At 42.7% G+C, this 13835-nt stretch overlaps 1 protein-coding gene across 1 annotated transcript in view; it reads left to right on the top strand.

Moving 5' to 3' along the window:
• The first annotated feature begins 145 nt into the window (after positions 1-145).
• rnf40 (ring finger protein 40) overlaps positions 146-13835 on the top strand; it is a 14743-nt gene continuing 1053 nt past the window's right edge. The window contains exons 1-18 of the mRNA XM_017418611.3: positions 146-279; positions 695-842; positions 1017-1184; positions 1814-2126; positions 2327-2527; positions 2728-2846; positions 2993-3139; positions 4881-4955; positions 5053-5172; positions 5303-5482; positions 5699-5834; positions 7751-7872; positions 7982-8253; positions 9132-9249; positions 9336-9485; positions 12038-12250; positions 12344-12469; positions 13632-13772. Of these exons, the coding sequence (XP_017274100.1) occupies positions 705-842; positions 1017-1184; positions 1814-2126; positions 2327-2527; positions 2728-2846; positions 2993-3139; positions 4881-4955; positions 5053-5172; positions 5303-5482; positions 5699-5834; positions 7751-7872; positions 7982-8253; positions 9132-9249; positions 9336-9485; positions 12038-12250; positions 12344-12469; positions 13632-13772 (2739 nt within the window). The 5' untranslated portion in view covers positions 146-279; positions 695-704. The remainder of the gene's footprint in view (positions 280-694; positions 843-1016; positions 1185-1813; positions 2127-2326; positions 2528-2727; positions 2847-2992; positions 3140-4880; positions 4956-5052; positions 5173-5302; positions 5483-5698; positions 5835-7750; positions 7873-7981; positions 8254-9131; positions 9250-9335; positions 9486-12037; positions 12251-12343; positions 12470-13631; positions 13773-13835) is intronic.

Genomic DNA, 13835 nt, shown 5'->3' with positions numbered 1-13835 from the left:
GCAAGAAGTATTTTTCTCTCATGCATCGACAGACCAAATTATTTAAAATAGTTTTTTTATGAATTATTTCACATTAGTTAAGGTAATAATTTATATTTAATATTGACTTATATTTTAACTAAATTCTTTAGTTGCAAAATCATCGATATACTGTGTGACCACTAGGTGGCAGCAATGCTCCCGAGTCTCAATAAAATGCGTAGAAGAAGAATCTTTGACGCTGTTTCCTGTAGCATCTCTTGATGTTCTGAGTTATATTTTCAGTCGCTCCTTGCAGAGGTACGTAAAGCAGTTGTTTTTTCATTCAGCATATTTTGGCTGAATGTGAAATGTTAATGCAGGAATTGTAATGGCGGCCGGTCAATAAAAACGTAACCGCAAAAACGATTAAATGTGCTGTACAAAGAGCGCCGTGTAGCTAACCGGGAGTTAGCATTAGCAAGGTGATCATTTGAACGGAAAAACTGAAATTAATGGTGTTTTTATTACAGTGAGGAAAACAGCGAAGCGTGATTTAAATGTCCAAGAACATGTAGCTGACACGCAGCCCTTCTCTTTGTTTAGTAGGGATGTGTATGTCGCTTCTAGCGCTCTTCAAATAAACTGGCTTTAAGTTGTATGTGCGGACAAATACATTAATATTTACAGATGCCACATCAGCGCAAGGATTTCATGTTATGCTGTCTTTATGTAGGGTAGGAAAGATGTCGGGTGCTGGGGGAGGAAAGCGTCCCTCGGGAGGGGACAGTCCTCCTGGCCCACCAGAGAAGAAGAGCAAGAAGGAGGAGAAGACCACCACCACACTCATTGAACCAATACGCATAGCTGGAGTCTCCTCCACGGTCAGTCTGTGTGTTTGTTCACTCCCAAAAGGCACTGTTGTCTATTTATAATTGATTTACTGTTGTCTATTTATAATTGATTTACTGTTGTCTATTTATCATTACTGTTATTATGATCAGCATTCAGAGTCTCTGATATCCCCCTCTGCCGTGTATGTTTTGTGTCCTGCGCAGGAAGAAATGGACATGAAAGTACTCCAGTTCAAGAACAAGAAGCTGTGTGAGCGCCTAGAGCAGAGGCAGGCAATGGAGGATGAGCTACGAGAGAAAATTGAGAAGCTGGAGAAGAGGCAAGCTACTGACGACACCACCCTCCTGATTGTCAACCACTACTGGTCGCAGGTACGCAGTTTTCTTGTGATGGTGCTTTCCAAAACTTTAAAACAACTCCAATTTTTTTTTTTGCATTTTGCTTCCAAGAAGTCAGACTTTTCTGTAAGTGATCCTATGAAATCGTGCTTCTGGCTTTCATTCATTTTCTGCTCCGTCCTTGTACCTAACCAGGACAGGATTTTATACAGTGTGTGCTTAGAAAGTCAGCAAGTTGGACGAGTGGAAGACGAAAGAAGTGTCAGGCCTAAAAATCTAATTTATAGCAGGTAAACAGTATCTGAAAGACATGTATTTAAGAAACAGAAAGAAAAATCCAACAAAGAGGTGACACAGATCTTGAGAGATTGATCATTTTTCAGCTGCTCATCTGCGCCAAGTTTTCAGCTCTTTGGGAATCACCTCGTTGGTGCTAAAATACTATGTTTGACCAGATTACCGCTGCAACAAAAACAGACATTATCCACCTTTCTAGTTGTTTGCACTTTGCCCCTTCTGTGTAAGAATCGTAGTATTGATTGTTTTAAAGAGCAGATGATTGTTGTTGAGTTTATTCTTTTTAAAAAAGAACAAAGAAACTGTCTAAACCAAGGTACCAATTTTGTCCAAAGTATTAAAACTTTCTTAAACTTTCTTTACAGCTGGAAGAGACCGTAAGTGTTTTGCGCAAATGTATCGAGCCAGAAGCGCCGGCGGCGTCTGCTCCCGTCCCGCCCTCGACGCCGCTCCCCATCGCCACACCAGTGGAGGACAATGGTGTCGGCCTGGCTCTGCCGACCTCCGCAGTGCCCCCTCCTCCATTGCCAGAGGCCCAGAGTGAGGCTGAGCAGACAGAACCGCGGCCGCAGCAAGAGGAGCAACGGGAGAACCATCAGGAGGAGCAGCACCCGCCTCCCCTTCCTGGGTCAGATGAGTTAATGACACCGACAGAACCTCCGCAGGATTCAAAAACAGGTTAGCAGCATTCATCGCTGTGATCTGACTCATTTAATCTTTACAAACAACATTTAAGTGATTGCGTTCACGTAGCTCTATTTTCCTCAGTTGACGTCACAATAAATGTCCTCTAGTTTTATAGACGGCTGGATAAATGTGATGTTTATCCGAGTGCCTTGGCTGCACCTGATTAGCTTTGGGTTTCATGTTCTGTGCAGACGCGTCTCCACCTTCCCCTCCCCTGAGTGAAAATGCGAAGGGTTTTTTGGCCACGCTGGAGCAGAGCAGCGAGGAGGAGCTGTCCTTACACCTCCAGGATCGCATGCAGTTTAGTAAAGAAGCCATTGCCCATTTGGTGCGTGTTTTTGACAGGCTGCACGGTCGTATCGATGACATGTGCAGGGCGATTCAGGCTGCAGGTAACTATCCACACACCCTTGGTGTTGTTCAAGGAGCTCATTCATTTAAAGAACAATAATATCAATGTCTGATTTTAATTATTAGTTACTAATCTAGTCTTTTATGGTATTACTGTTGTCATACATATTTTATACATGATACACATGTAACAGATGTTAGTGGTTTAGGTTTATATAAATAAAGTGATATTTTTGGGTAGTATGTCAGGACGATAACCAGTCGGACCTCAGTCTGAAACACACGCTGCTGGAGGAGAACAACCGTCTGCGAGATCTCGCCACCCTGCTGCAGGGACGACACCACAAGATGTCCCTGGAGGTACATTTTTCTTTAGACTCTCTGAGTTCACGTTGAGTATTTGTAAGTGTAGATATGGGTGTGTGTGAATCGAAAGAGTTATTTTGCAGTCATACAGGCTTTTAATGAGTATTTGTCAGTGAAATGTTTCTCCTCGTGTCTCTCAGTACAACGAGTTGGTGGACAAAGTGACCAGCGCAGAAACAAAGGTGTCTGAGATGGAGACAACGGTGGAGGACCTTCAGTGGGACATAGAGAAACTCCGCAACAGGGAGCAGAAGCTCAACAAACACCTGGCAGAAGCCATGGAGCAGGTGGGTTTTAAACTTGTTCCTCTGCCGCCATCTCCAGTGTCTGTGTGTGTGTGTGGGCCATCACAAGGCGTAGGCTCATGATTTGTTTTTCTCTTTTACATGAGTTGTTTTTGATAAGGTTCTTGGCATCAGTGCATGTCAGTCCAGCTGCATTTGTTAAGATATCCCATCGTATTGTGCCGTGATAAAGTGAAATTATTTACTTCTCTTTTTATCTGAATGTCAGAGGATCAGGTTGTGCATGAGATGCTACGAGAAATTAGATTTATTTTGTTTGTTTAATCAACATATTAGGCTGGTAACCTGTTCGCAATTCTGAACTTAGTTTTTTTTATTGGGCACACTTTGATACAGTACTAACAAGTTTAATTTTCTGTAGTATTTAGTCTGATTCTTCTACAAAGACTGGTTTAGCTTGGCTTTTTATTATTGGATCTCTGTTAATGGTTTTCTGAGATCACATTTTAGCTTTTTGTTTAGAGCATCTGCCCAGGGATTCACATACTTACTCAAACCTTGAATAGAAATGTGTAAACATTTATTTATATTGACATATTTATTATGCACAGAACAGTGGTTTGGTTTTAATAGTTTCCAGTGGAGATGTGATGTTCATAAAAAAGAGAAAAAAAGTCAGATTAATGCAACTTAAGGGAGTTGTAGTTTAAATATTCACAGATTAAAAGGGACACTCCTTCAAGAAGCTTAGACCTCAACAGCTGTCATCAGTTTCATTACAAAAAGACACGGTTCTGATGGCTCATGTTGCAGTTTTATGTATCAGAATTATCATGTATCCACAAGCTATGCAACATGAATTATGTAAGCCAGTTTAATTCTGTCCCATTGACAGTTTTTAGCGTCGTCACAGAAGCCAAAATAACGTCCATTAGCAGTTTAGAAATCAGTTTTTATTACTGTATTTTCCAGACTATAAGGTGCACTTAAAAGCCTTCAATTTTCTCAAAATACGACAGTGCGTCTTATAATCCGGAGCGCCTTTTATATGTAAGAAGTCATCATGTTTTAGTACGACTTTGATAAACTACAAAGCCGCACCGCTCGCAGCATTAAGGCTCAGTTATAGTAACGCAGGGCTCCTGAGCGAGCGGTGGAGGCGTTTCTACTTGACGCTTACGTCGGTGCAGTATTCTTCCGTGAGTTTTGAACTGTTTGATTATTTTTGTGATCTCTCATAGAGGGATCATAGAAATGCTGATACAGGCGAACCAGCTCCGCTGTAACACTGAAATCGTCCATTTTGAATGGAGCGCGATTAAAAACATTTGGGCGTGTGCTTTTATATATGACAAAAGTTCGAAAATGACTTCATTGACAGTGGGTCTTATAATCCAGTGTGTCCTATAGTGCGGAAATACGATACCTTGAAATGCTGATGGGTTGACTCTGTGCTACTTGGTGTTTTTAATGCCAGCAACCTTTGTTTGTTTTAAAGTAAAATATTCAAGCAGCACGTTGGGAGTGTGATCACTTTATTTAAAGGTATATTATGGTTCTTGTGAAGAGTGTTTGTGTGGAATAATTGGAGTTTAAAGTAGGCAGCAGGAAGTGCTTTATCATCCTGGAGAGTGTGCAATCTCTTTTAGGTGTAACTCTTTAAAAAGGCTCTTTAAAGGGCTAAGTAACTTATCATCAAAGAGGGGGCATGTTTTACGTCTACATGTGTTTTTTATGTCTTATTACTTCTTTGTGATTCACGCTCTGCATTCACTGCCCACAGCTAAAATCTGGCTACAGCAGCACTGGCAGCTCAGGAGGGCTAGCTGGAGGTCAGATAACCCTGAACATTCAGAAGGTGAGGGAGACTCGTTTCCTTTGCATTTTTGTCCGACTTGAATATCAGTCGTGCACCTCTCAGTGTCACTGAGGTGATCCTCTTCTTGTTGCTGTAGTTTGAGAGTCTCAACGCAGAGCTGGAGCACAACCAGGAGTTGGCCAACAGCCGCATGGCAGAGTTGGAGAAGCTGCAGGTGGAGCTCCAGGAGGCTGTGAGGGAGAGTGAGAAGCTCAAGGTAAAGACATTAGAGCATCTTTTGTTTGTTTTAAGTTCTATTTTACAGAGGACATAAATTAAGTACCATAATAACACGATTGGATTGTTCAGTCTTCACTGCCTTCTCAACATGAGTCTCATTTTTCCAGATGGACCTGCGCAATATCCCAGAAGAGGTTGTGAAAGAGACCTCCGAGTACAAATGTCTGCAGTCTCAATTTTCTCTGCTGTACAACGAATCTCTTGGGGTTAAAACTCAGCTGGATGAGGCTCGGGCTCTCCTGCTGACTGCGAAGAACGCTCATCTTCGTCAGATTGAGCATATGGAGGTGAGTTCAAGTGAAGATGATTCCTTAGAAATAACAAACTTTATAGGTAGAAACGATAAAATCTTCTAGTTTTAATGCATAGGTTTGTTTTAAGGTGCAGCTGAGGGCTGTTCCACTTTCCTCTCTGCACTTACATTTTACGGCTCGTATCTGTTAGTTGTTATGTCACCGTAGCAACGCGGCCAACACCGTTTTTGCTGTTCCGTCCCCGTTCAGAGCGACGAGCTGTCCCTTCAGAAGAAGCTGAGGACCGAGGTCATCCAGCTGGAGGACACCTTGGCCCAGGTGCGCAAAGAGTACGAGATGTTGCGCATCGAGTTCGAGCAGAACCTGGCGGCCAATGAACAAGCAGGTACTTCCAAACGCATCGTCACGCAAAGTCCCCGAAGAGAGGAGACATGTTTCACAGCTAAACTGTAAACCTGCTATGGATCGGAGCAACACATTCAGTCATAACGCTCCTTCCTCCTGCAATTTCTGTAGTATTTGTTCAGAAAAACAGTATTAATTAAGACTGTGTTTCCTTTAAAGCTTCTGAGTGCTAAAATGGCCTATCATGCAAACAATCCTAATATCACTGCTGATCAGTGGTTGTCAGGGCAATGTAGAAAAACTTTCATAAATATGGACTGAAAAATGTTTTCTCTTCATCAAAGTGGACAAATGTTGCCCCCCAGTGGTCTGTTGTCATATCAGGAGGGTGTTTTCCTGCCATTTGTCATGTTCTTTAATTATCTGCTTCATTTAGCTGTTTTAGTCGTCTGTTCAGTGTCAGAGTCAAACTAATTGTGTCATTATTTCACATCATGCTAACGAGCATCCTTCAAGGTTGGTCAATCATTGGCAGAAGAAGTGTTTAGTCAAAAAAACAACAAAACTACAGTTTAAAAAGTAAGAAAAACTTTATTTTAATAAAAGTAGCAGATGACTTTCACATGGCTTGCTTGTGTTTGACGGCGTGCTGACATAATGGGACGTTTATCTCTGCAGCTGGACTGAAAACACAGATCTGTCCTTTTAGAGAAGCAGATAACAATGCAAATGTTTAATTTTTCAAATGAATAAATCTTGTTTTTACTGTCCAAAATGCTAAGAAGTAACTTTAGGGCATCACACAGCTTTTATTTCCAGTTTGTCACTTTTACAGTGAGGCCGTTTGAAGAAGTAGGAACTACTTTATCACAAGTTTGTAAATACTTATAATTAGTAAATTACAACAGTTTTAAAGATTACGCTGACTCTAAATTTACTCCAAACTCGTAACTCTGTAGTGACGGGATATAATTGAGAGTTTGCAGCTGATAGAACCAGTGAGTGTTTAATTTGCTGCCACACATTCCTACACTATGTTGAGCTACCTAATTGTCGTTTTAGCCTTAATGTTTGTAGAATAAAATGAAACAAAATGTTGCTTTTTCGCAGCCAGAGTGAACACGAAATTAATGTCATTTTGACCAAAAAAATCACTCGTGAGGACCGTGCTGAAATATAAAATAGCTAACAGAATTGCGCGGCATGCAGAGTGCATTTAGATTTATAAAAATATGAGAAAAAAACATACAAAACCAGTTATGTGTGAAATAACTGCTTATCTTGTAGTTGTAAAATGCATCTAAAACTTGAATTAAAAATGTTACAAATAATGAATCACTTTATAAAGACAGCTAGGATAGTTAGTAATAAAAATAAGGGGGGAAGGTTATTCTAATGTTAGTGTAAAGTGTTTGAAAGAGCACAGCACAGAGGGATTAATACAAACACCTGAAAGCAGAGCATGAGGGACACTTTAGGTTTTATGAACCTATGCAGATGGCGTTGAAAAGCAGCTTCATCTTACAGACTTTGTAGCTGTCATTTCCTTTAAACTCTAATAAAGAGAGAAAAAGACACATCAGATCTGTAACAGCTCAGATACTGAAGTGTCTGTGGCTTCATTCAGTTGTGGTTTCACCTGTTTTGGACCTTGAAGCCTCACTTTAGTCTCTCTTCACAGTATTCCCTTTAAAGCCCAACCAAACGTCACAGTAAGGTTTCTGAGGAAGCGCAGGCTGCGTCATATAGTTCTCTTAAAAACAGGATGTCAGCACTCCTTTCACCTGAATCAGTGGAATACGTTTTCTTCTGATTTGATTTAGTTTGCATCTCGACACCACGCTGTGCTCATCGTTTCCAGCTTCACGGTGTGGTTAGCTGCAGAAGAGTGACTCAGAACCGCGTCACGCTTTGACTGAACTTTTTGTTTTAAATCGTTTTTTTTGACTCACTCAGGACCAATCAACAGGGAGATGCGACACCTAATCAGCAGCCTTCAAAACCACAACTTGCAGCTGAAAGGCGACGTGCAGCGCTACAAGAGGAAGCTGCGTGAAACACAGATGGAGATCAATAAAGTGGGTGGTGTGGTTCGCTGATGAATGATTGCATTGTTTAATTAAAAAGATTGTTTTATGTAAAAAAAAAAGACAAAGTGCTTTAAAACGCTGTTCGCTTCATCAACAGCTGCGGTGCCAGAGTGGCGACACGGGGGTTTTGATCCTCGAGGAGACGACGAGCGACGGAAGCGACATCAAAAAGGAGGAGGACGACGACCAGGAGGAGGAGGAGGAGGAGGAGAGGAGGAAGGAGCTGGAGAGGCAGCGGGCCCGAGAGCGGGAGAGGGAGCGAGAGGCGGAGCGCGAGCGGGAGAGGGAGCGCGACAGGGAGAGGCAGCGCAGCGACGAGCTGAAGAGGAAGGACTCGGACACGCTGAAGATGCTCAGAGTGGATCTCAAGTACATGCAGCTTCTATTCAGCTCCACTTTCTGGCAGCAAAATGAAACGTTTGGCACAAGTTCTGAGTTCTCCCCAGTCTCTTATTTGACTTCTGAGGAGCCAGACTTTCAGTTTTCAGCTTTTCTGACGGTCTTTTAGAAAAAGGTTTTTGGACTTGGCTGCTTTTGTGCTAATTTTCTGCCCATTTCCTGTATATTAGCTGCATAGTATAAAACCTACACTTACAAAAAAGAGGGTAAAAGGACAAGTGGAGGACAAACGAAGTATCAAACCTAAAAAAAAGAACCAAAACTATCTACAGCAGCTGAACGTTATCTGAAAGTCGTGTTTTTAGGAAACCGGAACAAATCCAGCAAAGTCCTGAGATGCGTCATCATTCAGCTGATCGTCTGCTGAATGACAAGTTTTGTTGTCACCAAAGTACTGATAATGTCTGTCACTCTGGGTATTTTTGGTATTCTTCATAGATTTAGCTTAAAAATGGGAATAAATTTGGACTTGTGACAGTGACAAATGCCTGGAGTTCCAGTTTAAAATAGGTTCCTGCAAAGCTGTCGACACAACACTGATTTATCCTTTTTGAACTCAGGAGCCTTTTTTTATGCCCCAATGATTTATTGGTTTAAATTAGGTGGCTTAACAAACAAACAAACAAACAAAAGTCCTCTGAAAGTGGTCAGGGATTGGATTGAAAATGAGTGAAAAAGCAGCGAGCGTGAAAGAAAAACTTAGAAAGACCTTCAGAAAGAAATTGTTGTGTTTTGGACTGAGGTGCTCAGCTTTGGCATTTACTGCTTGGATAGATTTATTACATTTGAAAAGATAAAACCCTACACCTTTTCAAATGATCTCTAATAGAGTTTGTTTACCATTTCAGGAAAGCCCAGGAGTCCCAGAAGGAGATGAAGCTCCTGTTGGACATGTATAAATCGGCTCCAAAGGAGCAACGGGACAAAGTGCAGCTTATGGCAGCTGAGCGCAAATCTAAAGCGGAGGTCGGTTCCGTCTTGTCGTCTTTTTCATAGCCCGGTGTTTAAACGTACGAAAGCTGAATTCCCGTCACCTGCTTCAAACCGTCCAGGTGGACGACCTGAGGATGCGCGTGCGGGAGCTGGAGGAGAGGGAGAGGAAGGAGAGCAAGAAGTTGGCCGACGAAGACGCCCTCAGGAAGATTCGTGTCGCCGAAGAGACGATCGAGCACCTGCAGAAGAAGCTGGCTGCCACCAAGCAGGTCAGTTCGTGCAAACTCAAGGAACGAGTGACAAGACGTCAGCAAACCTTTCTGCTTTCAAACTATCAGCATCCTTTCTACATTCCATCCTTTCTGTTGGTAGCAGTATGCTGACATGCCCCCGTCGCGTTTACAGCTTGTTGACCTTCATGGTGCGTGAACAGAGCCGGCACCTCTCAGCTCTCTATAGATGTCCTGTTTACGCCTTTTGGGACTGCACCCGAGATGAATATAAACAACCAGCTGTGTTACTAGTGAAACTGGGGCGATGAGTAGAACATTTGCCTGAGAAAGACGCTCGCCTAATCTTGGGCGACAGAAGAGGAACTGAAACCTGACGCTGTGAACTCGATCTGATCAGCTGATCTGATCTAATCCCACCGCTGATGTTTGAAACCGGTGGTGCGGTCCAAGCTGCTCGTAGCTCTTTGGACAAACCAGGGTTTCCCTTTGACGTTACGATGTCTTCAGTAACTTTTGGTTTTGCTCATAGTTATTGTTTGTTTTAGAGGTTTTATTTACAGAGGAAGACACAATCAAAAACGTAGTTGTAGTCGAGTTGCTGTCCATTTATTTAAAGTCATAAAATCAGAACTTAAAGGAATTAAAGACCTAGCATCTCTTGAGGGAATGCCTATCGCCCTCCGCCTTTGATGCCAGAGTTTTAAACTTTTCTGCTGCTGAGGAATGACGGATTTGTAGCCAATTTGGTCAGACTTTGAAAATATCGTTTTTGTGAGTGACTCCGCTGACGCGTCACTTTTTAGCTCAGCATCTGTAAAATTCACTGAGTTATAGCCATTTTTGTGTTTTCCAGAGTCAGCTGATGTCTGCCATTTTGAAGGGTTGGCTCCTAAAAATATTTTGCTAACAGACAGAGAGTTTACTCCAAATAGTTGATGGCAAAATTCAAACACAGACCAAGTGAAATCTGTCGGGGCTCAGAACACGTGTTGAGGTACTTTCAGCTAAAAATGGACCGAGTTATAGACATTTTTTAAAATTGATTTTTAAGTTCTGGTGGCTGTGGCAGCCATTTTGGATCAGGTCGTCGTCAAACGTTCATCAGTTGTCGATATGCAGCCAATGATTACATTAAAATTCACCCGGTAGTTTGACATATTTTGGTAACGGACACATGAAGAAGTGCAGACACGAGGTGAAAACCTTACTGTGCTTGTTCGCCTTTTGGTGGCAGGGCATTTAAAAACGAGTAAATAAAAATAGTCTTTCTAAATTGTGGCATAGGTGGGAGGCAACCTTTGTAAATCGCCCGAAGCTCTCAGATTTAGCATCACTAATTTCTTTTTAAACGCTGATAAAATGTTCTCGTTAAAATACTGTAAGGGTGTGGATCGTTCGGATGGAAAAACTCGAAGCCATGACAACGTCCTGGCTCAGATGAAGCCAGAACGATGTGATTCTTTACCTTTTCTGTTCCACTTCCTGTCGCACTTATTAACCCAGTATTGAGTTCAGTGTTGGCGGTCAGGGAGGATTTTTCTTTGAGTCACTGAGGTGGGTGGGTCCTTTTTAACGCTTTTAATTTAGTTTGCAACGACAGATGTTAGGACGTGATTTCTCTGTCGCTCGTCATGCTTGGGAAATCTTCCAGAACACATTTAACTAAAGGTAGAAGCCGGCCTGCACCGATGACGCATCGCTCAGCTCTTTACCCCTCGCTTCATCGGCTGCTGGAGAGTCAGAGCGTCCGTCCGCTGCCAGGCCTCACACAGCGCCAAAACCATCTAATAAACAAGCTGTTTGTGAGTTTGTCTGCCGTTTTTATAGGACCTCGTTGGGTCTTAAATGGTCAGCTTGAACCAAAGTGAAGAAACGCACTAAAAATCTTTGATTTGTGTGTCAAACTCGCGTCACCCAAGAGCAAAAATGAAAAACTGAAAAGGTGGATTGTGGGTTTTATTTGAGGCAAGAGCTTCAAAGGCACAGGAATAGTATCATTGTGCTTTCTTTCCTGCTTCGCCACCCAGCTAGTTCTCGTATCAGGTTTGAAAATCTCGCTTATCACCTTCAAAGCATAAATGGCCTCGCCCATAAATAACATCACTGACATGGTGCGTTTCCTCCTAACCATTAAAACCCTTCGACATTGTCCACCGTTTCCCTGTTTCCTGTTCCCAGGTTCCCTGCTTACTGAACTTAAAACTTTCCTCTTTTTTTTTTAAACTTTTAGCAATGTCTGGCATTTTATTTATTGTCATAATGAACATCCAAGTGACCAAGCTCTTCCTTTTTTTTTTTTGTTCTGCTGTGAAGCACTTTTGTAACTTTGTTAACGAAAATAAAAACCCAACCTAAAAATACTGACTTTTATGCCTAAGCGCTGTGGAACTTCACTTATTTTCCTAATAATAAATGATGTGTGACTAAACAAGTCATCTCACTGGGATTGTAACATCATCACGAAGACCAGCAATAAGACACATATGTTTAAAACAAAAAACAAAACAACAAAGGTTCTGTGATGTCAGCGGCCGTGCTTCCAGAAACGGATCAGACTCTTGATCAGCGACACGCTTTTGTTTTTGCAGGAGGAGGAGGCCCTGCTGAGTGAGATGGACGTAACGGGCCAGGCCTTCGAAGACATGCAGGAGCAGAACAGCCGGCTGCTGCAGCAGCTCCGGGAGAAGGACGACGCCAACTTCAAGCTGATGAGCGAGCGAATCAAATCCAACCAGATCTACAAGCTGCTGAAGGAGGAGAAGGAGGAGCTGGCCGACCAAGTGCTCACCTTCAAAACCCAGGTCGAGGTGGAACAGTTTCACGGTTTTGAGTGCGTCTGAGCGAAGAACCATCTGCTGATGGCTGTTCCTTCCTCTTTTTTTTTTTTTTTAAAGGTGGATGCTCAGCTGCTGGTCGTGCAGAAGCTGGAGGAGAAAGAGGGAGTCCTCCAGAGCACGCTGGCTGCTTTGGAAAAGGAGCTGACTGTTCGAACACAGGCCCTGGAGCTCAACAAGAGGAAGGTGAGAAGAGCCGGTTCTGCCAAATGACATAACAACCCAAAACACTCCGAAACTATGTGGTTTGTTGAGGTTCTTGTGTTTCTGATGATCGCAGACATTGCTGAGGTATGGCAAATGTGTGAAGCGCATGAAGATGAAAATAATAAGGGTGTCTAATCGCTTTGTTTTACATTTTCCACAAGTGAAAAAGTCGTAAGTTAGTGTTTCTCTGGGCTGTGACTAGTTCGCAGGAAGTCTCCAGAATGTCTCAAAACGTTTGCGAGGGGTTCTTGATTGTCCTCGTACCAGTCGTAAAGGGGTTGCGTTCTTGTTGCTTGAATTTTGAACATGTTTAAAAAGTTCGTTAGTCTGATTTTCTCTCAAAATGGTCACAGAGTGGCCGCGGGCGTCTCAGACCCTCCTTCAGTTTAGTTTCTGCAAACTCTAGAGCCGTATTTTGAGAGTTGTCTTTTTAACAGGAAACATCAGGAAGTACAGCCCAGAATCTTCAAGCCTGAAAACCACACAGATATTAAATAATTATTAAATAAATGGTCCAAATCTACCTATCTTTGTTTCAATAATGTCTTCAAATGGATTAAATCCTAACTGAGAGAGTGGCTGATAAGGTTGGTACAAAGTAGCTTCAACTCACATTATACTGCTCTTTAATTTAGGACTATTAGTTTTATTTTTTCTAACTATTTTAAAATAAAATATGCTGATTTCTGGATATCATCTCAAGACCTCTTGGTGTTTTGTAACTCAGTGAACCACTCCCATAGTAAACAGTGCACTCAGAAGTGAGCCCCGATTATCAATTTGGTGAGACTGCAGCAGAAAATCTGCCTCTTTTCTTGGACTTTCCTCACAATTTTTAGTCGACAATTAGTCTTCAACAGTCACAGCTCAATGGGATACTACCCCTGGTGAGAAAATGTGAAGGAAAACACGCTTAAGTGTCAACTAATGTGCCAGAAGCGGATTCGGTTTCGGTAAAATGTTTCAGTAACGTACAGTGTGGGGAAAACCCCCCCAAATCTGCTGTGATTAGGATAAAACGGAGCACCAACATTAGGCTCATGGTGTTGCTTCACCCGGGCCTGCCGTACCACCACCTTACCACTCAGAAATGCCATTGTTAGTTTTCCATCGAGTGTTCCTGCTTCCTTCCCCGCTGCAGGCGGTGGAGGCCGCGCAGCTGGCAGAGGACCTGAAGGTGCAGCTGGAGCACACGCAGGCCAAGCTGAAGGAGATCCAGGTCTCCGTGGCTGAAAACCGCACCGCCCGAGAGAGGGAGAGCAGCAACCTGAAACGAGCGCAGGTACGCTGGGGACATTTGGTTTCAGTCAGGACGTCTCGGTTCCAGCTCTAACACCCCCCCCCC

This window comes from Kryptolebias marmoratus, linkage group LG17 (assembly GCF_001649575.2).
Source record: "Kryptolebias marmoratus isolate JLee-2015 linkage group LG17, ASM164957v2, whole genome shotgun sequence".
Taxonomy (NCBI): Eukaryota; Metazoa; Chordata; class Actinopteri; order Cyprinodontiformes; family Rivulidae; genus Kryptolebias; species Kryptolebias marmoratus.
The sequence above is the reverse complement of the archived record's forward strand: the minus strand, read 5'-3'. Positions and strand labels throughout refer to the sequence as shown.